The sequence below is a fragment of the Tachyglossus aculeatus genome, chromosome 4 (assembly GCF_015852505.1).
Source record: "Tachyglossus aculeatus isolate mTacAcu1 chromosome 4, mTacAcu1.pri, whole genome shotgun sequence".
NCBI classification, from domain to species: Eukaryota; Metazoa; Chordata; class Mammalia; order Monotremata; family Tachyglossidae; genus Tachyglossus; species Tachyglossus aculeatus.
Genome location: NC_052069.1, coordinates 46,547,766 through 46,572,856, shown reverse-complemented (window position 1 = coordinate 46,572,856; position 25,091 = coordinate 46,547,766). Strand labels below are relative to the sequence as shown.

The 25,091-nt window shown below is 44.2% G+C and overlaps 1 protein-coding gene across 3 annotated transcripts in view; it reads right to left on the bottom strand.

The window, feature by feature from the left end:
- Positions 1–734: 734 nt before the first annotated feature.
- RPAP2 (RNA polymerase II associated protein 2) overlaps positions 735–25,091 on the bottom strand; it is a 173,518-nt gene continuing 149,161 nt past the window's right edge. For 2 of the 3 annotated variants that reach the window (XM_038745114.1, XM_038745116.1), the window contains 2 exons: positions 3,408–3,553; positions 735–1,097 (listed from right to left, as the gene is read on the bottom strand). In XM_038745114.1, the coding sequence (XP_038601042.1) occupies positions 1,036–1,097; positions 3,408–3,553 (208 nt within the window). In that variant the 3' untranslated portion in view covers positions 735–1,035. The remainder of the gene's footprint in view (positions 1,098–3,407; positions 3,554–25,091) is intronic. The other variant, XM_038745115.1, reaches the window with a different exon arrangement.

The window sequence follows — 25,091 nt, the reverse complement described above, 5'->3', positions numbered from 1 at the left end:
TTATTATAGGCCAAACTGTTCCTTTCCAGTCCCTCCGATTCGGGGATCCCAGTGTTCAGAGCTCAACAGGACGTCCTGAGAGCCCCTATCATTCTGTTCTGGGGACAACTGTTGCATCCCAAATTCACGGTGGAGTTGTTCCCAGGATTATTATCGCTATTATTATTATTATTAGCTCTTAGTACAGTGCTCTGCACACAGTAAGCGCTCAATAAATACGATTGATGATATTATTATTATGGTATTTAAGTGCTTCCTATGTGCCGAGCACCGTTCCAAGCGCTGGAGGAGATACAACGTAATCAGGTTGTCCCACGTGGGGCTCGCGATTTTAATCCCCATTTTACGGATGAGGGAACTGAGGCCCAGAGAAGTTAAGCGACTTGCCCAAGGTCACACAGCAGACAAGTGGCGGGGCTGGGATTAGAACCCACGTCCTCCGACTCCCAAGCCCGGGCTCTTACTACTAAGCCACGCTGCTTCCCCTGTCTTCTTGTGCTTTTCCTGATGGCTAAGACACCCTAGGAAAAAGGAATTGAAAGCGAGAAATCACATTCTTCTCAGGGTTGTTGCTTTCAGGGTTGAGGCGGGTGGGAGCTGCTGTCTGAACATTTCTTTCAAGCGCTTAGTACAGTGCTCTGCACACAGTAAGCGCTCAATAAATACGATTGATGATTCTTCGAACACTCTGTTGACAGAAGTCCGTCTCGCGGTAAATAACCAGTCTTAAAGGCTTTGATTTTAGATTGCTTTACTGCTATTTTTCTGAGTTCAACAGCGCAGCCCAGATTGATCCAGAAAAAGAGTGAAATGAAGATGAGAGCGGCCACGACGAGGCAGGAATCTGTCATCCTTCCCAATCCTCAATCCGCTGATCTGTAGCCGGAGGGAGCCCAGCCATTTGGATTCCATCGTCAGGAGAGAATAAGTAGCAGCCAATCTCTCACCGGGCGCTTATTGCAGTGGTTTGACTATAAAAATTAAAAAAAAAAACACCAAGCAAACCCATCAACAATTGCAGTTTTCCCTTTGACGTTAATGCAGCTGTTGAGAAAGAGCTGAAGGCGGTCTTCCGTTATCTCCAGGTGGACTGACATCTGCGGGGCAAGAAAAGACAGGTCGAATAGTAATCCTTCCAACTTTACTGTTAGGGAATGTGTACATGAACATTAATTTTTAAAATTTTCTCAGATGGAAAGATGTTTTCCGTGATGTGCTTGCCAGCAAGCGCAGCCCAATTCAGGCCAGCGTCTTTTGAGGCCTACCTACAAATATCCATTCATTCATTCACTTGTATTTATTGAGCGCTTACTGTGTGCAGAGCACTGTACTAAGCGCTTGGGAAGTCCAAGTTGGCAACATCTAGAGACGGTCCCTACCCAACAGCGGGCTCACAGTCTAGGAGGGGGAGACATCTCTACTGAGGCAGGCGATGCGGGTGGGAGAGAGAGTCAAGCAGGTGGCAATTTTTCTTGGTATTATTATTATTATTATTACATTTAAGAGAAGCAATGTGGAGCAGAGAAGCAGTGTGGCTTAGTGGAAAGAGCACAGGCTTTGGAGTCAGGGGTCATGGGTTCAAAGCCCAGCTCTGCCAACTGTCAGCTGTGTGACTTTGGGCAAGTCACTTCACTTCTCTAAGTGAAGTTAGCACTTCTCTAACTTCTAGACTGTGAGCCCCCTGTTGGGTAGGGACCGTCTCTATATGTTGCCAACTTGTACTTCCCAAGCGCTTAGTCTAGTGCTCTGCACACAGTAAGCACTCAATAAATACGATTGATTGATTGATAAATGAATACACTGCAGATATGTACAGAAGTGCTGTGGGGCTGGGACAGGGGGATTAAAAAAAAGAGGGAGGCAAGTCAGGGGGATGCAGAGGGGAGTTGAAGAAAAGAAAAAGAGGGTTTAGTCAGGGAAGGCCTCCTGGAGGAGATGGGCCTTCAATAAGGCTCTGAAAGAAGAGTAATGGTTTGTCGGATCAATCAATCAATCAATCATATTTATTGAGCGCTTACTGTGTGCAGAGCACTGTAATAAGCTCTTGGGAAGTACAAGTTGGCAACATCTAGAGACAGTCCCTACCCAACAGTGGGCTCACAGTCTAAAGGGGGGAGACAGAGAACAAAACCAAACATACTAACAAAATAAAATGAATAGAATAGATATGTACAAGTAAAATAAATAGAGTAATAAATATGTACAAACGTATATACAGGTGCTGTGGGGAAGGGAAGGAGGTAAGGCGGGGGGGATGGAGAGGGGGACGAGGGGGAGAGGAAGGAAGGGGCTCAGTCTGGGAAGGCCTCCTGGAGGAGGGGAGCTCTCAGTAGGGCCTTGAAGGGAGGAAGAGAGCTAGCTTGGCAGATGGGCAGAGGGAGGGAGGGCTTTCCAGGCTAGAGTCAGGATGTGGGTGAGAGGCTTCTGATCCCTAGACCTAGGGAGAGGGCACTGGACTCTTTTTTTTTTTTTTTTTTTTGGTATTTGTTAAGCACTTACTATGTGTCAAACACTGTTCCCTGGTGCAGGTACAAGTTAATTAGGTCAGACACAGTTCCTATCCTGCGTAGAGTTCACAATCTAAGGAGGAAGAACAGGTATCCGCTCCCCCCTTTTACAGCTGAATCAATCAATCGTATTTATTGAGTGCTTACTGTGTGCAGAGCACTGTACTAAGCGCTTGGGAAGTACAAGTCGGCAACATATACAGTCCCTACCCAACAGTGGGCTCACAGTCTAAAAGGGGGAGACAGAGAACAAGACCAAACATACTAACAAAATAAAATAGAATAGATATGTACAAGTAAAATAGAGTAATAAATATGTACAAACAATGAAGTTAAGTGACTTAATAATGATGGCATTTATTAAGCGCTATGTGCAAAGCACTGTTCTAAGCACTGGGGAGGTTACAAGGTGATCAGGTTGTCCCACGAGGGGCTCCCAGTCTTTATCCCCATTTTCCAGATGAGGGAACTGCAGCCCAGAGAAGTGAAGTGACTTGCCCAAAGTCACACAGCTGACAGAGGCAGCATTCGAACCCACGACCTGACTCCAAAGCCTGGGCTCTTTCCACTGAGCCACACTGCTTCTCTGGGTGACTTGCCCAGGGTCACCCAGAAAGCCATTGGCAAAGCCAGGATTGGAACCCAGGTCTGCCTGACTCCTAAGGCCAGGGCTCTCCCCAGTAGCCCATACTGCTTCTCTTCTTCTTCTTTTAGACTGTGAGCCCACTGTTGGGTAGGGACTGTCTCTATATGTTGCCAACTTGTACTTCCCAAGCGCTTAGTACAGTGCTCTACACACAGTAAGCGCTCAACAAATACGATTGATTGATTGAGATTTCAAAAATGTCAAATAGGAAAGTCAAAGCATTCAAGAGATGGTGAGGGAAAAAGACAACTTACCATTCTGTCCGACAATTTTAAATATCTGGGTTAAACTTTCAAGGTCTTTATTAGTGAGACGTAGCTCTCTGAGTAATGTGTTTATGAACTGGGTATATACTGCATTTTCCTGATTCTTTTCCTCAGACTGGGTGATCCGGGGCATCCTGAAACACACACACACACAAATACAAAATTTGGCAGTTAGACCTTGAACAGAATAGAATGTAAGGCAGTGCTGGGCTGGGACTTGGGGACTTTGGATAATAACAGTAATAATAATAGTATTAAGTGCTTCTGTGCTGGGGTCTTGTCTCATGCCATCGAGTCAATCAATCAATCAATCGTATTTATTGGCTTCTTTGTCCCAAATTATAAAACCCTTGAAATTATAAGGTCTGTTTCCCCATGTGAGTCTTCCACCAACCTTAGATCAAGCAAGCTGGAGGCCTCCCAGACTGAGCCTAAGAAATCTGTTTCCTCCGTTTGTTTCAGGGGACTTTATCTTCCCCAAAGTGAAGTACTTTGGTGAGAAATAGATAGGGAATGCGCAGGAGTCCCTGTAAGGCATTCCTTTGAGGAAAAAATAGCATGGTACTTCTGCCCTGGAAAAAATAGCACGGTACTTCTGCCCTGGGGAGCTGTACATGTTAAACAATGCAAATTCTTCTCCTGCTCCTGCAATCTGGGGAATATCTGGGGAATAACTGAGGCCAAGGTAGCATTTGCCCTACACATTATTACAATTCAGTTCAGACTTTTACTATTACTATTAATAGTGATAATCTATTACTCTATTTATTACTCTATTTATTTATTTTACTTGTACATATCTATTCTATTTATTTTATTTTGTTAATATGTTTTGTTGTCTGTCCCCCTTCTAGACTGAGCCCGCTGTTGGGTAGGGACCGTCTCTAGATGTTGCCAACTTGGACTTCCCAAGCGCTTAGTACAGTGCTCTGCACACAGTAAGCGCTCAATAAATACGATTGACTGATTGATTGATTGATTTTAGAGACTATCGACATCTAGGTGATTAGGTAAGATTCTTTTTCAGTCTACCGATGAGAATGATTTAACAGGGAAGCCGTGGCAAGATGGGCCTGGGAAGCAGAGGACCTGAGTTTTAATCCCAGCTACGCCATTTGTCTGCTTTGTTACCTTGGGCAAGTCCCCGACTTCTCTGAGCCTCAGTTACCCAATTTGTAAAATGGGGGTCAAGACTGTGAGCCCCGTGTGGGACATGGGCTGTGTCCAACCTGTTTGTCTTCTATCTATTCATTCATTTGATCGTATTTATTGAGCGCTTCCTGTGTGCAGAGCACTGTACTAAGCGCTAGAATGGTGCCTGGCACACAGAAGGCGCTTAATAAACAGGCACATATAGAAGGTGCTTAGAGAAGTGGCGTGGCTTAGTGGATAGAGCAAGGGCCTGAGAGTCAGAAGGACCTGGGTTCTAATCCCAGCTCCACCACGTCTGCTGTGTGACTTCGGGCAAGTCACTTCGCTTCTCTGGGCCTCAGTTCCCTCATCTGTAAAATGGGGATTAAGACTGGGAGCCGCCCGTGGGACAACCTGATCTCCTTGTAACCTCCCCAGCGCTTAGAACAGTGCTTTGCACGTAGTAAGCGCTTAATAAATGCCATTATTATTATTATTTGCTTCTCTGGGCCTCAGTCCCCTCATGTGTAAAATGGGGATTAACAATAATAATAACTATGGTATTTGTTAAGTGCTTATTATGTGCCAAGCACTCTACTAAGCACTGGGGTGGATTCAAACAGATTGAGTTGGACACAGTCCCTGTCATTCATTAATTCATTCATTCAATCGAATTTATTGAGCACTTACTGTGTGCAGAGCACTGTACTAAGCACTTGGGAAGTACAAGTTGGCAACATATAGAGACGGTCCCTACCCAATGACGGGCTCACAGTCTAGAAGGGGAGAGACAGACAACAAAACAAAACATGTAGACAGGTGTCAAAATGGTCAGAGCAAATAGAATTGTAGCTCTCAGCACATCATTAACAAAATAAATAGAATAGTAAATATGTACAAGTAAAATAAATAGAGTAATAAATCTGTACCAATATATACAAGTGCTGTGGGGAGGGGAAGTAAGGCAGTGGGGGGATGATGATAATATTAATAATAATAATGGCATTTATTAAGCACTTACTATGTGCAAAGCACTGTTCTAAGCACTGGGGAGGATACAAGGTGATCAGGTTGTCCCACGGGGGGCTCACAGTCTTCATCCCCATTTTCCAGATGAGGGAACTGAGGCCCAGAGAAGTGAAGTGACTTGCCCAAAGTCACACAGCTGAGAATTGGCGGAGCCGGGATTTGAACCCATGACCTCTGACTCCAAAGCCTGGGCTCTTTCCAATGAGTCACGCCACTTCTCTCACAGCCTCAATCCCCATTTTCCAGATGAGGTAACTGAGGCATAGAGAAGTGAAGTGACTTGCCCAGGGTCACACAGCAGACATGTGGCAGGGCCGGGATGAGAACCCAAGTCCTTCTGACTACCAGGAGCGAGCTCTACCCACTGGACCACACTGCTTTTCTGGCCAGCTCCGGTTTGGGGGTTCCCTGGGCCACCCCCACTTTCCCAGCACCTCCAGTGTCATCATCAATCGTATTTATTGAGCACTTACTATGTGCAGAGCACTGTAGCTTAAGGAATTGGGGGCAGAGGAATGGCCCGGTGGAGTTGAGGGAGGAATACTGAGGTCAGCACTCTTAATAATAATAATAATAATGACATTTGTTAAGCATTTACTACGTGCCAAGCACTGTTCTAAGCGCTGGGGAGGATAAAGGGGATCAGATTGTCCCACGTGGGGCTCACAGTCTTCATCCCCATTTTCCAGATGAGGGAACTGAGGCCCAGAGAAGGGAAGTGACTTGCCCAAAGTCACACAACTGACAACTATCACTATTATGATTATTATTCTCTGGGCCTCAGCTACCTCATCAGTCTTTAACTTAAAAGGTTACTGCCGCTGTAGCTCCTTTATGATGTAAAATGGGGATTAAGACTGTGAGCCCCCCGTGGGCCAACCTGATCACCTTGTAACCTCCCCAGCGCTTAGAACAGTGCTTTGCACATAGTAAGTGCTTAATAAATGCCATCATTATTATTATTATTCTCTGGGCCTCAGCTACCTCATCAGTCTTTAACTTAAAAGGTTACTGCTGCTATAGCTCCTTTATGATGTAAAATGGGGATTAAGACTGTGGGCCAACCTGATCACCTTGTAACCGCCCCAGCGCTTAGAACAGTGCTTTGCACATAGTAGGCGCTTAATAAATGCCATTATTATTATTATTATTATAACTGGGAGAGCGCTTAGAACAGTGCTTTGTACATAGTACATGCTTAATAAATGCCATCATTATTATTATTATTATTATTATTATAACTGGGAGAGCTGGGATTTGAACCCATGGCCTCTGGCTCCGAAGCCCATGCTCTTTCCATTGAGCCACACTGCTTCTCTTAAGACAGTAGGGCCCGGGCCTGAGTACTTTTATTTTAACCACTGGTTAAAGCAGCGTTTTCACGGTAAAAGGTACAAAAAAAATATTCTCACAGCAGTAGAGTTTAGTGGAGGCCTCAAACAGTCGTCCGTCCCCAAGTTCTGTGATAAACACAAACGCTAAATTCCTCTCCAAAGAAAGGGATTTTAAAACCCTGATGATTTTAAAGGGTTTTTTGGTTTTTGGAGGGGGTTGGTTATGAGCTCTAAGACCGCAAGCTAGTTGCGGGCAGGAAATATGTCTGTTTATTGTTATATTGTACTCTCCCAAGTGCTGAGTACAGTGCTCTGCACACAGTCAGTCTTTTAGACTGTGAGCCCACTGTTGGGTAGCGACTGTCTCTATATGTTGCCAATTTGTACTCTCCCAAGTGCTTAGTACAGTGCTCTGCACACAGTCAGTCTTTTAGACTGTGAGCCCACTGTTGGGTAGGGACTGTCTCTATATGTTGCCAATTTGTACTTCCCAAGCGCTTAGAACAGTGCTCTGCACATAGTAAGCGCTCAATAAATACGATTGATGATGATGATGTTCCACAAATACGACTGAATGAATTAATTTAAGAAGGCTTATGGTCAAAAGTTTTCTCTAGGGCTATTTGCCAAACGCTACAGATCGTGATGAGCACTGTCGATCCCCGCCACTGATAGTTTGGACCCTAAAGCCGATGTTCGATAACAGATGCGGCAGGGGCTGCTGCAGTGTTTTGAACTTGCTTTGGAAAACCAGAAGTCCTCTAACGTGGAGATGGCAAGTGGTTGGGAGACAAGGGGAAGTGCTGATAAAGACGGATCACAGACTGATGAGGTCTGGGTGTTTTGAAGGAGACAGGAATATCAGCATCAAACGGCCTGGGGAATTCTTCATCAAGCCATCAGAGATGATAAGGGTGATAGCAATCCATTGGCGTGAGGAGCAGGATTTCCTGACTGTCGACGCCTAGGCGTCCCAAAATGATACTGAAACACGTTACCCCCCGAAAAACGGTCCACTCCCTTTTAAGCGGGGCCTTTTTTCGGTGTTCCCTTGGGCTTTTTAACTGAAAAGCGGCTGACTAAAAGGAAATAAAAAAAGAAAATGGGAAAACGACGATCCATCACTTTAAAACTAACCCCTTCTGAAAAAAAAAAAGAAAATGGGAAAATGACGATCCACCACTTTAAAACTAACCCGTTCTGACACAATTGGCCACTTATTAAAAATGCCTACCTTTTATAATACTCTGTTAAATGCTTACTAGGTGTCAGGCACTGTACTTAGACATTGGAGTGGACACAAGTTAGTTTGGACACTGTACATGTCCCACGCGGGGCTCACGGTCTTAATCCCCATTTTAAAGATGAGGTAACTGAGGCACAGAGAGGCGAAGCCACTTGTCCAACGTCCCACAGCTGATAAGCTGTGAAGCTGGGAGTAGAACCCAGGTCCTTCTGGCTCCAGGACCATGTTCTTTCCACTAGGCCACACCGCTCCTCTCTGATCTAAACTTTTTGGTGCCTATTACTTGGTAAAATGTGTAAAATCTGCTTAATTTACACATGGAGAACTTCCACGAAAACTGGTCACTGTAGCTCATAAATACATTTTCTTTCCCCTTTTCTGTTTTCCCCTCTTGTTCTCTCCGTCTGGGTCTTGTCTAGAAGCAGCGTGGCTCGGCGGAAAGATCCCCGGCTTGGGAGTCAGAGGTCGCGGGTTCTAATCCCGGCTCCGCCACTTGTCAGCTGTGTGACTTTGGGCAAGGCACTTCACTTCTCTGGGCCTCAGTTCCCTCATCTGGAAAATGGGGATTAAGACTGTGAGCCCCACGTGGGACAACACTGTATCCCCGGCCCCCGAGCGCTTAGAACAGTGCTTGGCACATAGTAAGCACTTAACGAATACCAACATTATTATTATTGTCCTGGTATTCACATATATTGTATTTGTGGGTGATTTGGTTTGGGATTGGGTCCCTATTCATATCCTGCAGCTGGCAGTCTGTTTCATTCATTCAATCGTATTTATTGAGCACTTACTGTGTGCAGAGCACTGTACTAACCCCTTTTTAGACTGTGAGCCCACTGTTGGGTAGGGACTGTCTCTATATGTTGCCAACTTGTACTTCCCAAGCGCTTAGTACAGTGCTCTGCACACAGTAAGCGCTCAATAAATACGATTGATTGATTGATTGATTGACTGGAAAGTACAATACAGCAAGAAATAGACAGTCCCTGCTCAACAACAGGCTCACTTGTTAGGCATGTTTTTGGGTGTATGTGTGTGCAGGTATGTTTCTGGTTCAGATACACATTAAATATACATATCTGTGGTAATGGTGGTTATTTGTTAAACACTTCTTTGTGCCAAGCACTGTTTTAAGCACGGGGTATAGCCACCCATTTTCAATGGTAAATCAAGGAGACCCGATATCTGGTGGATACAGCACGGTCCTGGGAGTTAAAAAGACCTGAATTCTAATCCCAGCTCTGCCGCTTGCCTGCTGTGTGACCTGAGGCAAGTCACTTTACTTCTCTGGGCCTCCGTTCCCTCATCTCTAAAATGGGGATTGAGACTGTGAGTCCCTCTGGGATAGGGACTGTGTCCAACCCGATTTGCTTGTATCCACCCCAGCGCTTAGTACACAGTAAACGCTTAACAAATACCACAATTATTATTATGATTCTTCTCTGGGCCTCAGTTTCCTCTTATGTAAAATGGGGATTAAGACTGTGAGCCCTAGTCCAATCCGATTCTCTTGCATTCCCCCCAGTGCTTAGAACAGTGCCTGACACCTAGTAAGTGCTAAACAAATACCACAATTATTATTATTGTGATTATGTAGCTGAAAAGATCTGAACGATCAATCAATCAATGGTATTTATTGTGCGTTTACTGTGCACAGAGCACTGTACTAAGCACTTGGGAGAGTACGATACGACAGAGTTAGCAGACACGTTCCCTGACCGCAATAACCAAAGATTACCCATTGTACCCATGTCAAGACAAGGGCTTACGGTACTGTATTTTTGCCATTTTCAGGACTTGCCACTGTTTTAGAAATTGCCTCTTGGTACCCCAAGTCTTTCAAAGTCTCTGCTCAAGGACGGCAACCTTTTAACCGTCAGTCGGTCGATCAATCAATCAATCATTTATTGAGCGCTTACTGTGTGCAGAGCACTGGACTAAGCGCTTGGGAAGTACAAGTTGGCAACATACAGAGAGCCCTACCCAACAGTGGGCTCACAGTCTAAAAGGGGGAGACAGACAACAAAACCAAACATACTAACAAAATAAAATAAATAGAATAGATATGTACAAGCAAAATAGAGTAATAAATATGTACAAACATATATACGTATATACAGGTGCTGTGGGGAAGGGAAGGAGGTAAGATGGGGGGGATGGAGAGGGGGGCGAGGGGGAGAGGAATCGTATTTATTGAGTGCTTACTGTTTCAGAGCACTGTACTAGGCGAGTGGGAGAGTACAATATGACAATATAACATATTCTCTGCCCACAACAAGCTTATGGCCTAGAGGGGTGGAGAGACATTAATATAAATTAAAAAAATTCCAGATATGTGCATAAGTGCTGTGGGGCTTGGGGGGCGATGAATAAAGGATTAATAAATGCCATTATAATAATAATAATAATAATAATAATAATAATAATTATTATTATTATTGTCTAGAGGGGGAAATGTCGATGAACGCTGCCTCAGTGCTGTGAAACTACTGCATTTTCCTGGTCCTTGTTGCCACTCTTAATGTGGAAGATCTGTCGTAAGTGACGCTGAGGGAAGCCCTCGTGAAGCTGGACCGCCTTCTGAAGAAGGTTCGGGTCTCAGTCTTGTAACAGTCTGGACACCACCGTAAACTTATAGGCTTTCATTGTGGACAAAGTTTCCGGCGCTTAGGACAGTGCTTGGCACATAGGGCTTAATAAATACCATTATTATTATCATTATTATTATTATTGATGCTCTTTCATGCTCCAAAAGTTGTCATTCATCCCGAGGCCAAGCTGGCCTTCTTGGCAGCACTCTACTTTGTCTATAATAATAATAATAATAATGGTATTTATTAAGCGCCTACTATGTGCAAAGCACTGTTCTAAGCGCTGGGGAGGTTACAAGGTGATCAGGTTGCCCCACGGGGGGCTCACAGTCTTAATCCCCTTTTTACAGATGAGGTAACTGAGGCACGGAGAAGTAGAGAGGCAGCGTGGCTCAGTGGAAAGAGCCCGGGCTTTGGAGTCCGAGGTGGTGGGTTCAAATCCCGGCTCCGCCACTTGTCAGCTGGGTGACTTTGGGCAAGTCACTTCGCTTCTCTGGGCCTCAGTTCCCTCATCTGGAAAATGGGGATGAAGACTGTGAGCCCCTCCTGGGACAACCTGATCACCCTGTAACCTCCCCAGCGCTTAGAACAGTGCTTTGCACATAGTAAGCGCTTAACAAATAACACCATTATTATTATGATTATTAAGTGACTTGCCCAAAGTCACACAGCTGACAGTTGGCGGAGCCAGGATTTGAACCCGTGACCTCTGTTTCCAAAGCCCATGCTCTTTCCACTGAGCCACGCCGTGCAAAGTTCTTTAGAGAACAGCCTAGGTAGCAAAATCCGGTTACAGAATTAATTTTCTCTGTTGCTAATGAAGATCGTTGATTTTGTGTTACACTTCCTGGGTGTAGGCGGTACATTTCCTTTTTTTTTCTTTTTTCTTTTTAAGCTTATTGAAAACCCCTCGTATCTTGCTGACTCAAAGTGATTCATGGCCTTCTTCTATGAGCGTCTCAGGAGCACAAATGTCGATATACAGCCGTTCCTGGAAGACTGTCTCAGGGATTTTCAGTGAGAGTCACAGCCTTGTGGGTTGGAAGAGATTCCCGGTGAATTGGAAACTTGGATCGACCCTTGTGAGTTGGAAGAGATTCCCGGTGAATTGGAAAGTTGGATCGACCCTAGCTCATGCGTCCGTCCCTCCCTTCCTCCTCAAGCCCGGCAGCAAAGAACAGACAGCAGAGAAGCAGCGTGGCCTAATGGATAGTACACGGGCATGGGAGTCAGAAGGACCTGGGTTCTAGTCCCGGCTCTGCCACTTAAAAAAAAAAATAATAATAATGGCATTTATTAAGCGCTTACTACGTGCAAAGCACTGTTCTAAGTGCTGGGGAGGTTACAAGGTGATCAGGTTGTCCCATGGGGGGCTCACAGTCTCAATCCCCATTTTACAGACGAGGTAATTTAATCAATCAATCATTCGTATTTATTGAGCGCTTACTGTGTGCAGAGCACTGTACTAAGCGCTTGGGAGGTACAAGTTGGCAACATCTAGAGACAGTCCCTACCCAACAGTGGGCTCACAGTCTAAAAGGGGGAGACAGAGAACAAAACCAAACATACTAACAAAATAAAATTAATAGAATAGATATGTACTAGTAAAATAGAGTAATAAATATGTACAAACATATATACAGGTGCTGTGGGGAAGGGAAGGAGGTAAGATGGGGGGATGGAGAGGGGGAATTTAGGCACAGAGAAGTGAAGTGACTTGCCCAAAGTCACACAGCTGACAAGTGGCAGAGCCGGGATGAAGACTGTGAGTCCCACGTGGGACAACCTGATGACCTTGTACCTACCCCAGCGCTTAGAACAGTGCTTGGCACATAATAAGCGCTTAACAAATACCATCATCACCATCATCACTAATAATAATAATAATAATGATGGCATTTATTAAGTGCTTACTATGTGCAAAGCACTGTTCAGAACAGTGCTTGGCACATAATAAGTGCTTAACAAATACCATCATCATCATCATCACGAATAATAATAATAATAACGATGGCATTTATTAAGCGCTTACTATGTGCAAAGCACTGTTCTAAGCACTGGGGAGGTTACAAGGTGATCGGGTTGTCCCATGGGGGGCTCACAGTCTTAATCATCAATCGTATTTATTGAGCGCTTACTGTGTGCAGAGCACTGTACTAAGCGCTTGGGAAGTACAAGTTGGCAACATATAGAGACGGTCCCTACCCAACAGTGGGCTCACAGTCTAAAATCCCATTTTACAGATGAGGGAACTGAGGCCCAGAGACGTGAAGTGACTTGCCCAAAGACACACGGCTGACAATTGGCAGCGCTGGGATTTGAACCCATGACCTCTGACTCCAAAGCCCATGCTCTTTCCATTGAGCCACGCTGCTTCACATATGAAGACGTAGATCCTCCCGGTGATGGGGAGAGTTGGCAGACAACGGGAGCAGTAAACAACCTGGCTTGGTTTGTGGCAATTAGAAATGGGGTAACACTCTGGGAATGGAGGTTTCTGAGAAGGTTTAAAGAGCAAGGCGGAGAGTCAGGATTAGGGCCAGCCATTATAGGAAGCAGATGTGTCAGCACAGGAAAGGTTGATCTTTATAATAATAATGGCATTTATTAAGCGCTTACTATGTGCAAAGCACTGTTCTAAGCATTGGGGAGGTTACAAGGTGATCAGGTTGGCCCACGGGGGGGCTCACAGTCTTCATCCCCATTTTACATCATAAAGAAGCTATAGCGGCAGTAACCTTTTAAGTTAAAGACTGATGAGGTAGCTGAGGCCCAGAGAATAATAATAATAATAATAATGGCATTTATTAAGCACTTACTATGTGCAAAGCACTGTACTAAGCACTGGGGAGGTTACAAGGTGATCAGGTTGTCCCACGAGGGGCTCACAGTCTTAATCCCCATTTTACATCATAAAGAAGCTATAGCAGCAGTAACCTTTTAAGTTAAAGACTGATGAGGTGGCTGAGGCCCAGAGAATAATAATAATGATAATAATAATAATAATAATAATAATGGCATTTATTAAGCACTTACTATGTGCAAAGCACTGTTCTAAGCACTGGGGAGGTTACAAGGTGATCAGGTTGTCCCACGGGGGGCTCACAGTCTTCATCCCCATTTTACACCATAAAGAAGCTATAGCAGCAGTAACCTTTTAAGTTAAAGACTGATGAGGTGGCTGAGGCCCAGAGAATAATAATAATAATAATAATAATAATAATAATGGCATTTATTAAGCACTTACTATGTGCAAAGCACTGTACTAAGCACTGGGGAGGTTACAAGGTGATCAGGTTGTCCCACGGGGGGCTCACGGTCTTAATCCCCATTTTACATCATAAAGAAGCTATAGCAGCAGTAACCTTTTAAGTTAAAGACTGATGAGGTAGCTGAGGCCCAGAGAATAATAATAATGATAATGATAATGATGGCATTTATTAAGCCCTTACTATGTGCAAAGCACTGTTCTAAGCGCTGGGGAGGTTACAGGGTGAGATCAGGTTGGCCCAAGGGGGGCTCACAGTCTTCATCCCCATTTTACATCATAAAGAAGCTATAGCAGCTGTAACCTTTTAAGTTAAAGACTGATGAGGTAGCTGAGGCCCAGAGAAAAATAATAGTAATAATGATAATGATGGCATTTATTAAGCCCTTACTATGTGCAAAGCACTGTTCTAAGCGCTGGGGAGGTTACAGGGTGAGATCAGGTTGGCCCAAGGGGGGCTCACAGTCTTCATCCCCATTTTACATCATAAAGAAGCTATAGCAGCTGTAACCTTTTAAGTTAAAGACTGATGAGGTAGCTGAGGCCCAGAGAAAAATAATAATAATAATGATAATGATGGCATTTATTAAGCCCTTACTATGTGCAAAGCACTGTTCTAAGCGCTGGGGAGGTTACAGGGTGAGATCAGGTTGGCCCAAGGGGGGCTCACAGTCTTCATCCCCATTTTACATCATAAAGAAGCTATAGCAGCAGTAACCTTTTAAGTTAAAGACTTGATGAGGTAGCTGAGGCCCAGAAAAATAATAATAATAATAACGATGATGGCACTTAAGTGCTTACTATGTGCAAAGCACTGTTCTAAGTGCTGGGGAGGTTACAAGGTGATCAGGTTGTCCCACGGGGGGCTCACGGTCTCAATCCCCATTTTCCAGATGAGGGAACTGAGGCCCAGAGAAGTCGCACAGCACTCATTCATTCAATCGTATTTACTGAGCGCTTACTGTGTGCAGGGCACTGTACTAAGCGCTTTGGAAGTACAAATCGGCAACATATAGAGACATTCCCTATCCAACAACGGGCTCACAGTCTAGAAGGGGGAGACAGACAACAAAACAAGTAGAAAGGTGCCAATACCATCAGAATAAATAGAATTGTAGTTATATACACATCATTAATGAAATAAATATATGTAGACATAAAAAATAGAGTAATAATTATCATATATATTACAACCTATTTAGATTTCCATATTACTGCTATTAGCAGTTATAGAGTAATTTCTTCCACCTCCTTTTTTTTGTGCATAGCTTGAGTCAGTTTATACCACCAAGGAAATACACTCTTTTAGTCATTCATTCATTCATTCAATCGTAGACAGCAGACAAGTGGCGGAGCGGGATTAGAACCCATGACCTTCTAACTTCTAGGCTTGCGCTCAATCCATTCATTCATTCCATCGTATTTATTGAGCGCTTACTGTGTGCAGAGCACTGTACTAAGCGCTTGGGAAGCAAAAGTTGGCAACATATAGAGACGGTCCCTACCCAACAGTGGGCTCACAGTCTAGAAGGGGGAGACAGACAACAAAACAAAACATATTAACAAAATAGAATAAATAGAATAAATATGTACAAGTAAAATAAATAAATAGAGTAATAGTAAGTAGAGTAATCCACTAGTCTTGACTTATGACCACTTATGACTGGAGAACTAAATTGCTAAAAGGCCTGTGCTTTTACTGGCTTGGAAGATTCATTCATTCAATTGTATTTATTGAGCGCTTACTGTGCGCAGAGCATTGTACTAAGCGCTTGGGAAGTACAAGTTGGCAACATATAGAGACAGTCCCTACCCAACAGCGGGCTCACAGTCTAGAAGGGGGAGACGGACAACAAAACAAAACATATTAACAAAATAAAATAAATAGAATAGTAAATATGTACGAGCAAAATAGAGTAATCAATCTGTACAAACCTATATACAGGTGCTGTAGGGAGGGGAAGGAGATAGGGCGGGGGGGATTCATTCATTCAATCGTATTGATTGAGCACTTACTGTGTGCAGAGCACTGTACTAAGCGCTTGGGAAGTCCAAGTTGGCAACATCTAGAGACGGTCCCTACCCAACAGCGGGCTCACAGTCTAGAAGGGGGAGACGGACAACAAAACAAAACATATTAACAAAATGAAATAGAATAGTCAATATGTACGAGCAAAATAGAGTAATCAGTGTGTAGAAACATATACAAACAAAACATATTAACAAACTAAAATCAATAGAATAAATATGTACAAATAAAATACATAGAGTAATAAGTATGTACAAACATATATACATAAATCCTGGGGCATGCACCTCTTTGGCCAGTCTGCGATGGAGGTGAGCCAGATCAATCGATCAATCGTATTTATTGAGCGCTTACTGTGTGCAGAGCACTGTACTAAGCGCTTGGGAAGTCCAAGTTGGCAACATATAGAGACGGTCCCTACCCAACAGCGGGCTCACAGTCTAGAAGGGGGAGGCAGAGAACAAAGCCAAACATATTAACAAAATAAAATAAATAGAATAGATATGCACAACTAAAATCAATCAATCAATCGTATTTATTGAGCGCTTACTGTGTGCAGAGCACTGTACTAAGCGCTTGGGAAGTCCAAGTTGGCACCATATAGAGACGGTACCTACCCAACAGTGGGCTCACAGTCTAGAAGGGGGAGACAGAACAAAGCCAAACATATTAACAAAATAAAATAAATAGAATAGATATGTACAACTAAAATTAATCCATCAATCAATCATATTTATTGAGCGCTTACTGTGTGCAGAGCACTGGACTAAGCACTTGGGAAGTACAAGTTGGCAACATATAGAGACAGTCCCTACCCAACAGCGGGCTCACAGGCTAGATGGGGGAGACAGACAACAAAACAAAACATATTAACAAAATAAAATAAATATATGTACAACTAAAATCAATCAATCGTATTTATTGAGCGCTTACTGTGTGCAGAGCACTGTACTAAGCGCTTGGGAAGTCCAAGTTGGCAACATATAGGGACGGTCCCTACCCAACAGTGGGCTCACAGTCTAGAGGGGGAGACAGAGAACAAAGCCAAACATATTAACAAAATAAAATAAACAGAATAGATATGTACAACTAAAATCAATCAATCAATCGTATTTATTGAGCGCTTACTGTGTGCAAAGCACTGTACTAAGCGCTTGGGAAGTCCAAGTTGGCGGGATATAGGGACGGTCCCTACCCAACAGTGGGCTCACAGTCTAGAAGGGGGAGACAGAGAACAAAACCAAACATATTAACAAAATAAAATAGAATAGATATGTACAAGTAAAATCAATCAATCGTATTTACTGAGCACTTACTGTGTGCACAGCACTGTACTAAGCGCTTGGGAAGTCCAAGTTGGCGGGATATAGGGACGGTCCCTACCCAACAGCGGGCTCACAGTCTAGAAGGGGGAGACAGAGAACAAAGCCACACATATTAACAAAATGAAATGAATAGAATAGATATGTACAAGTAAAATAGAGTAATAAATATGTACAAACATATATACATATATACAGGTGGCGAGGATGAGGGTAATGGAAACCCTCCCTCTTCCCCGGTACCGTTTTATATGCGTGGACGAATTTATAAATTCTGCCGAACACGGGATGTGTAAATAGCACTGTGTCGCTAATGTCCCAGCGCTTCAGAAACCATTAAAAAATATACGAAACTAGAAATCCAAATGAACTGTGTAGTTTCGGTTTTGATACAAGCTGCAGAGTGCTTTTAAGACCTCTCCTACACACTGCCGTCTTGGCTGAGTCTTTTATTTAGTCCCTGAATATTTATTGAGAGCTTGCTGTGTGCAGAGCACTGTACTGAGCGCTTGGGAGAGCACAATATAACAATAAAGGGACACATTCCCTGCCCACAGAGAGTTTACAGTTTCGGGAGGCCCTGGGTTCTAGTTGGCAGAGGGCAAATCTCACATCAGTTGAAAAACTTACGCCGCCTCCTTGGGCGAAGCAGTGGAAAGAGCCCGGGTTTTGGAGTCAGAGGTCCCGTGTTCAAATCCCGGCTCCGCCACTTGTCAGCTGGGTGACTTGGGGCAAGTCACCGCACTTCTCTGGGCCTCAGTTCCTTCATCTGTCAAATGGGGATGAAGACTGTGAGCCCCGCGTGGGACAACCTGATCACCTTGCAACCTCCCCAGCGCTTAGAACGGTGCTTTGCACACAGTAAGCGCTTAATAAATGCCGTAATTATTATTATTCAGCGCTTAGAACAGTGCCTGGCACATAGTAAGCGCTTAAGAAATACCATCATTATTATTATTGTTATTGGGTCCTTAAATGGCCCTATCCAAAGCCATCTTGTAGCAAAAATAGGCAGTGCGGCTCAGTGGGAAGCGGCGGGGCCTAGTGGAAAGCGCCCTGGGCGTCACAATAATAATAATAATGATAATAATAATAATAATGACGGCATTTATTAAGAGCTTATTATGTGCCAAGCACTGCTCTAAGCGCTGGGGAGGTTACAAGCTGATCAGGCTGTCCCCCGAGGGGCTCACAGTCTTAATCCCCATTTTCCAGATGAGGGAACTGAGGCCCAGAGAAGTGAAGTGACACGCCCAAAGTCACACAGCTGACAAGTGGCGGAGCCGGGATTTGAACCCATGACCTCTGACCCCAAAGCCCGGGCTCTTTCCACTGAGCCACGCTGCTTCTCAAATATAACAGAGTTGGTAGACGTGATCGCTGCTCACAACGAGACAAACAGCATGGCCTCGTGGATACAGCAGAAGGATCTGGGTTCTAATCTCGATTCCGCCACTTCACTCATTCAATCGCATTTACTGCGTGCAAAGCACTGTACAAAACACTTGGGAGAGCAGTGATAATAACAACAATGATGGCATTTATTAAGCGCTTACTACGTGCAAAGCACTGTTCTAAGCGCTGGGGAGGTTACAAGGTGATTAGGTTGTCCCGTTGGGGGCTCACAGTCTTAATCCCCATTTTCCAGATGAGGGAACTGAGGCCCAGAGAAGTGAAGTGACACGCCCAAAGTCACACAGCTGACAATTGGCGGAGCCGGGATTTGAACCCATGACCTCTGACTCCCAAGCCCGGGCTCTTTCCACTGAGCCCCGCTGCTTCCCAATACACAATACAACCACCACCACATTCCTCCCCACAGTCTAGAGGGGGAGGCAGACATTAATATACATAAGGACCTGGGTTCCAATCCTGCCTCTGCCACTTGTCTGCCGGGTGACCCCGGCTAGTCACTCAACGTCTCCGTGCCTCGGTTTCCTCATCTACAAAATGGGGATTCAATATCCGTTCTCCCTCTTACTTCGAGTGTGAGCCCCATGGGAGACAAAGGACTGATTAACTTGTATCTACCCCCAGTGCTTAGAACGGTCTTGGACACACTGCAAGCGCTTAGCCCAATCAATCGTATTTATTGAGCACTTCTACGTGCAGGGCACTGTACTAAGCGCTTGGGAGAGTACAACACCTCAATACACCACAATGAGTGTGAGCCCCATGTGAGACAAAGGACTGATTAACTTGTATCTACCCCAGTGCTTAGAACGGTCTTGGACACACTGCAAGCGCTTCGCCCAATCAATTGTATTTATTGAGCACTTGGTACGTGCAGGGCACTGTACTAAGCGCTTGGGAGAGTACAACACCACAATACACCACAATGAGTGTGAGCCCCACGTGAGACAAAGGACTGATTAAACTGTATCTACCCCAGTGCTTAGAACGGTCTTGGACACACTGCAAGCACTTAGCCCAATCAATTGTATTTATTGAGCACTTCTACATGCAGGGCACTGTACTAAGCGCTTGGGAGAGTACAACACCACAATACACCACAATGAGTGTGAGCCCCATGTGAGACAAAGGACTGATTAACTTGTATCTTCCCCAGTGCTTAGAACGGTCTTTGACACACTGCAAGCGCTTAACCCAATCGTATTTATTGAGCACTTGGTACGTGCAGGGCACTGTACTGAGCGCTTGGGAGAGTACAACACCACAATACACCACAATGAACTACATTAAAAAGGTGGTGAGGGGTTGTCGTTAGCATTTGCTGGAACAATTCAGCAATATTACTATTATTATTGTTCTTTTTTTTTAATGGAATGTGTTAGGTACATACTATGTACCAGGCACTCTTCTAAACTCTGGGAAATACATGCTAATCTGGTTGGACGCAATCCCTGTCCCACATGGGGCTCCCAGTCTTCATCCCCATTTTCCAGATGAGGGAACTGAGGCCCAGAGAAGTGAAGTGACCTCCCCAAAGTCACACGGCTGACCAGCGGCGGAGCCGGGGTTACAACCCGAAAAGCAGCGGGGCTCCGTGGAAAGAGCCCGGGCTTGGGAGTCGGAGGTCGTGGGTTCTAATCCCGGCTCCGCCGCTTGCCAGCTGTGGGACTCTGGGCAAGTCACTTCGCTTCTCTGGGCCTCAGTTCCCTCGTTTGTAAAATGGGGATTAAGACTGCGCCTCCGTTCCCTCATCTGTAAAATGGGGATTAAGGCCAAAGTGGGCCAACCTGAGGACCTTGCATCTCCCCCAGAGCTTAGAACAGTGCTTGGCACATAGTAAGCGCTTAATAAATCCCATCATCATCAACCCAGGACCTTCCGATTCCCAGGCCCGTGCTCTATCGGCTGTGTGAAGCGCTGTACTAAGCGCTGGGGGATTAAGGCTGTGAGCCCCACGTGAGCCAACCTGACGACCTTGTATCTCCCCCAGTGCTTAGAACAGTACTTGGCACACAGTATACCTGCATATATGTATATATGTTTGTACATATTTATTACTCTATTTATTTATTTATTTTACTTGTACATATCTATTCTATTTATTTTATTTTGTTAATATGTTTGGTTATTTATTTTACTTGTACCTATCTATTCTATTCATTTTATTTTGTGAATATGTTTGGTTTTGTTCTCTGTCTCCCCCTTCTAGACTGTGAGCCCACTGTTGGGTAGGGACCGTCTCTATATGTTGCCAACTTGGACTTCCCAAGCGCTTAGTCCAGTGCTCTGCACACAGTAAGCGCTCAGTAAATATGATTGATTGATTGATTTCCCCACCTTACCTCCTTCCCTTCCCCACAGCACCTGTATGTTTGTACATATTTATTACTCTATTTATTTATTTTACTTGTGCATATCTATTCTATTCATTTTATTTTGTTAATATGTTTGGTTATTTATTTTACTTGTACCTATCTATTCTATTCATTTTATTTTGTTAATAGGTTTGGTTTTGTTGTCTGTCTCCCCCTTCTAGACTGTGAGCCCGCTGTTGGGTAGGGACCGTCTCTAGATGTTGCCAACTTGGACTTCCCAAGCGCTTAGTACAGTGCTCTGCACACAGTAAGCGCTCAATAAATACGATTGATTGATTGATTTCCCCACCTTACCTCCTTCCCTTCCCCACAGCACCTGTATGTTTGTACATATTTATTACTCTATTTATTTATTTTACTTGTACATATCTATTCTATTTATTTTATTTTGTTAATATCTATTCCATTCATTTTATTTTGTTAATATGTTTGGTTTTGTGGTCTGTCTCCCCCTTCTAGACTGTGAGCCCACTGTTGGGTAGGGACTGTCTCTAGATGTTGCCAACTTGTACTTCCCAAGCGCTTAGTACAGTGCTCTGCACACAGTAAGCGCTCAATAAATACGATTGATTGATTGATTTCCCCACTTTACCTCCTTCCCTTCCCCACAGCACCTGTATATATGTTTGTACATATTTATTACTCAATTTATTTTACTTGTACATATCTATTCTATTCATTTTATTTTGTTAATATGTTTGGTTTTGTTGTCTGTCTCCCCCTTCTAGACTGTGAGCCCACTGTTGGGTAGGGACTGTCTCTAGATGTTGCCAACTTGGACTTCCCAAGCGCTTAGTCCAGTGCTCTGCACACAGTAAGCGCTCAATAAATACGATTGATGGATTGATTGATTGTTGGGTAGGGACCGTCTCTATATGTTGCCAACTTGTACTTCCCAAGCTCTTAGTCCGGTGCTCTGCACACAGTAAGTGCTCAATAAATACGATCGACTGATTGATTGTTGGGTAGGGACTGTCTCTATATGTTGCCAACTTGGACTTCCCAAGCGCTTAGTCCGGTGCTCTGCACACAGTAAGCGCTCAATAAATATGATTGATTGATAGTATGCACTTAATAAATACCATCATCAGCATCAACCCAGGACCTTCCGACTCCCGTGCTCTATCGACTGCGGGAAGCGCCGGGGGGAGAGCCTGTGAGCCCGTTTCTAGATGTTGCCGCTTTGTACTTTCCAAGCACTTGGTCCAGTGCTCTGCACCCAGTAAGCGCTCAATAAATACGACTGAATGAATGAATGAATGAATCCCAGCTAATCGGTTTGGACACAATCCCTGTCCCACAAGGGGCTCCCATTCTTAAATCCTCATTTCAGGGATGAAAGCAGGAAGGATTGAAGTCACAGGCTCCCTGGACCTGTCTCCTGATTGTCCCAGGAGCGTCCTGACTGACAGGCTCCGAGGTCCCCGGCTCAGCCGAAACTTTGCATATCAATCAATCAATCGTATTTATTGAGCGATTACTGTGTGCAGAGCACTGTACTAAGCGCTTGGGAAGTCCAAGTTGGCAACATATAGAGACAGTCCCTACCCAACAATATCAGCTCACTTCCTTCTTATTCACACTAAAAACGCACCCGTCGAAAATATCCCCCGGCGCCGCTGAAATGACGATTTAGCACAGAAACGCCGGAGGAAAATCATTTTGAAGAAAAGAACAAAACCGCCCCCGGTCTGAGCATTATTACCAGGAAAGTCACAAATGCGGAAAATAAGCAGGAAGGTGATCGGAGCGTGAAAGTTCGTCATCGCTGAAAACCAGCCCTTCCTCTGGGCCGCACGCGGGTCCCTGTTGCTACACTCCGCTCTCCCAAGCGCTTAGTACCCGACTCTGCCAGCGCTCAATAAATGCCACTGATCCAATTCAAAACTTAATTTTTACAAAGAAAAAAAACCTAGACAGCCGCTCTGCATACCCCTTACCATATGGTGAGCGGAAATTAAATTAAAAAAATTAAAAAGCCGGGTGTCAAACTGCATCTCGATGATAAGACCGTACTAAGCTGACTGTTCCACATATGTTGCACATCAAAAGAGCAAGTGAAAGTCAAAGCCAGGCTGGGACGGGAACCCTGGATTTGTTGTTATTGAGTTATCAAGCGACATCTGGTTAATAGGAATCACTACATGGGAGTAAGCAAAGTTTTAAACCATAGGAACGAAAGGAGAATGACAAAGGAGATTTTTAATTTCTAGTATTTTACCTCCATTTTACCTCCTTCCCTTCCCCACAGGACCTGTAATAATAATAATAATAATAATAATAATAATAATAACAATGGCATTTATTAGCGCTTACTATGTGCAATGCACTGTTCTAAGCGCTGGGATGATCAGGTTGTCGCATGTGGGGCTCACAGTCTTAATCCCCATTTTCCAGACGAGGGAACTGAGGCTTAGAGAAGTTAAGTGACTTGCCCAAGGCCACACAGCAGACATGTGGTGGAGTCGGGATTCGAACCCATGACCTCTGACTCCAAAGCCTGGGCTCTTTCCACTGAGTCACGCTGCTCCTCAATAATAATGGCATTTATTAAGCCCTTACTATGTGCAAAGCACTGTTCTACGTGCTGGGGAGGTTACAAGGTGATCAGGTTGTCCCATGGGGGGCTCACAGTCTTAATCCCCATTTTACAGATGAGGGAACTGAGGCACAGAGAAGTTAAGTGACTTGCCCAGAGTCATACAGCTGACAAATGGCGGAGCTGGGATTTGAACCCATGATCTCTGACTCCAAAGCCCGGGCTCTTTCCACTGAGCCACGCTGCTTCTCAGCGTGTATATATGTATATATGTTTGTACATATTTATTACTCTATTTATTTATTTTACTTGTACCCATCTATTCTATTTATTTTATTTTGTTAGTATATTTGGTTTCGTTGTCTGTCTCCCCCTTCTAGACTGTGAGCCCACTGTTGGGTAGGTACTGTCTTTATATGTTGCCAGCTTGTACTTCCCAAGCGCTTAGCACAGTGCTCTGCACACAGTAAGCGCTCAATAAATACGACTGACTGATTGTTACTGAGCTATCAAAGGACATCTGGTTAATAGGAATCACTACATGGGAGTAAGCAAAGTTTTAAACCATAGGAATGAAAGGAGATTGACAAAGGAGATTTTTAATTTCTAGTATCTTACCTCCATCTTACTTCCTTCCCTTCCCCACAGAACCTGTATATATGTATATAAGTTTGTACATATTTATTACTCTATTTATTAATTTTACTTGTACCTATCTATTCTATTTATTTTGTTAGTATGTTTGGTTTTGTTCTCTGTCTCCCCCTTCTAGACTGTTAGCCCACTGTTGGGTAGGGACCGTCTCTATAATGTTGCCAGCTTGTACTTCCCAAGCGCTTAGTACAGTGCTCTGCACACAGTAAGCGCTCAATAAATACGACTGATTGATTGATTGATAGTATGAGCACTGCCACGATTTACAACACCTATGCTTTAGGGTCCAGGATTTCAGAGCTTTTTATTTTTTCACGGTATTTGTTAAGCGCTTACTATGTGTCAAACGCTGTTCTATTTATTTTATTTTGTGAATATGTTTTGTTTTGTTTTCTGTCTCCCCCTTCTAGACTGTGAGCCCACTGTAGGGTAGGGACTGTCTCTATATGTTGCCAGCATGTACTTCCCAAGCGCTTAGTACAGTGCTCTGCACACAGTAAGCGCTCAATAAATATGATTGATGATGATGATATGTTGCCAACTTGTACTTCCCAAGCGCTTAGTACGGTGCTCTGCACACAGTAAGCGCTCAATAAATACGATTGATTGATTCATTGATTGATTGATTGTTCTAAGCACTGTGGAAGGTACAAGTTAATTAGGTCGGACGCGGTCCCTGTCCCACACAGGGCTCACAGCCTAAATACTTCCCAAGCACTTAGTACAGTGCTCTGCACA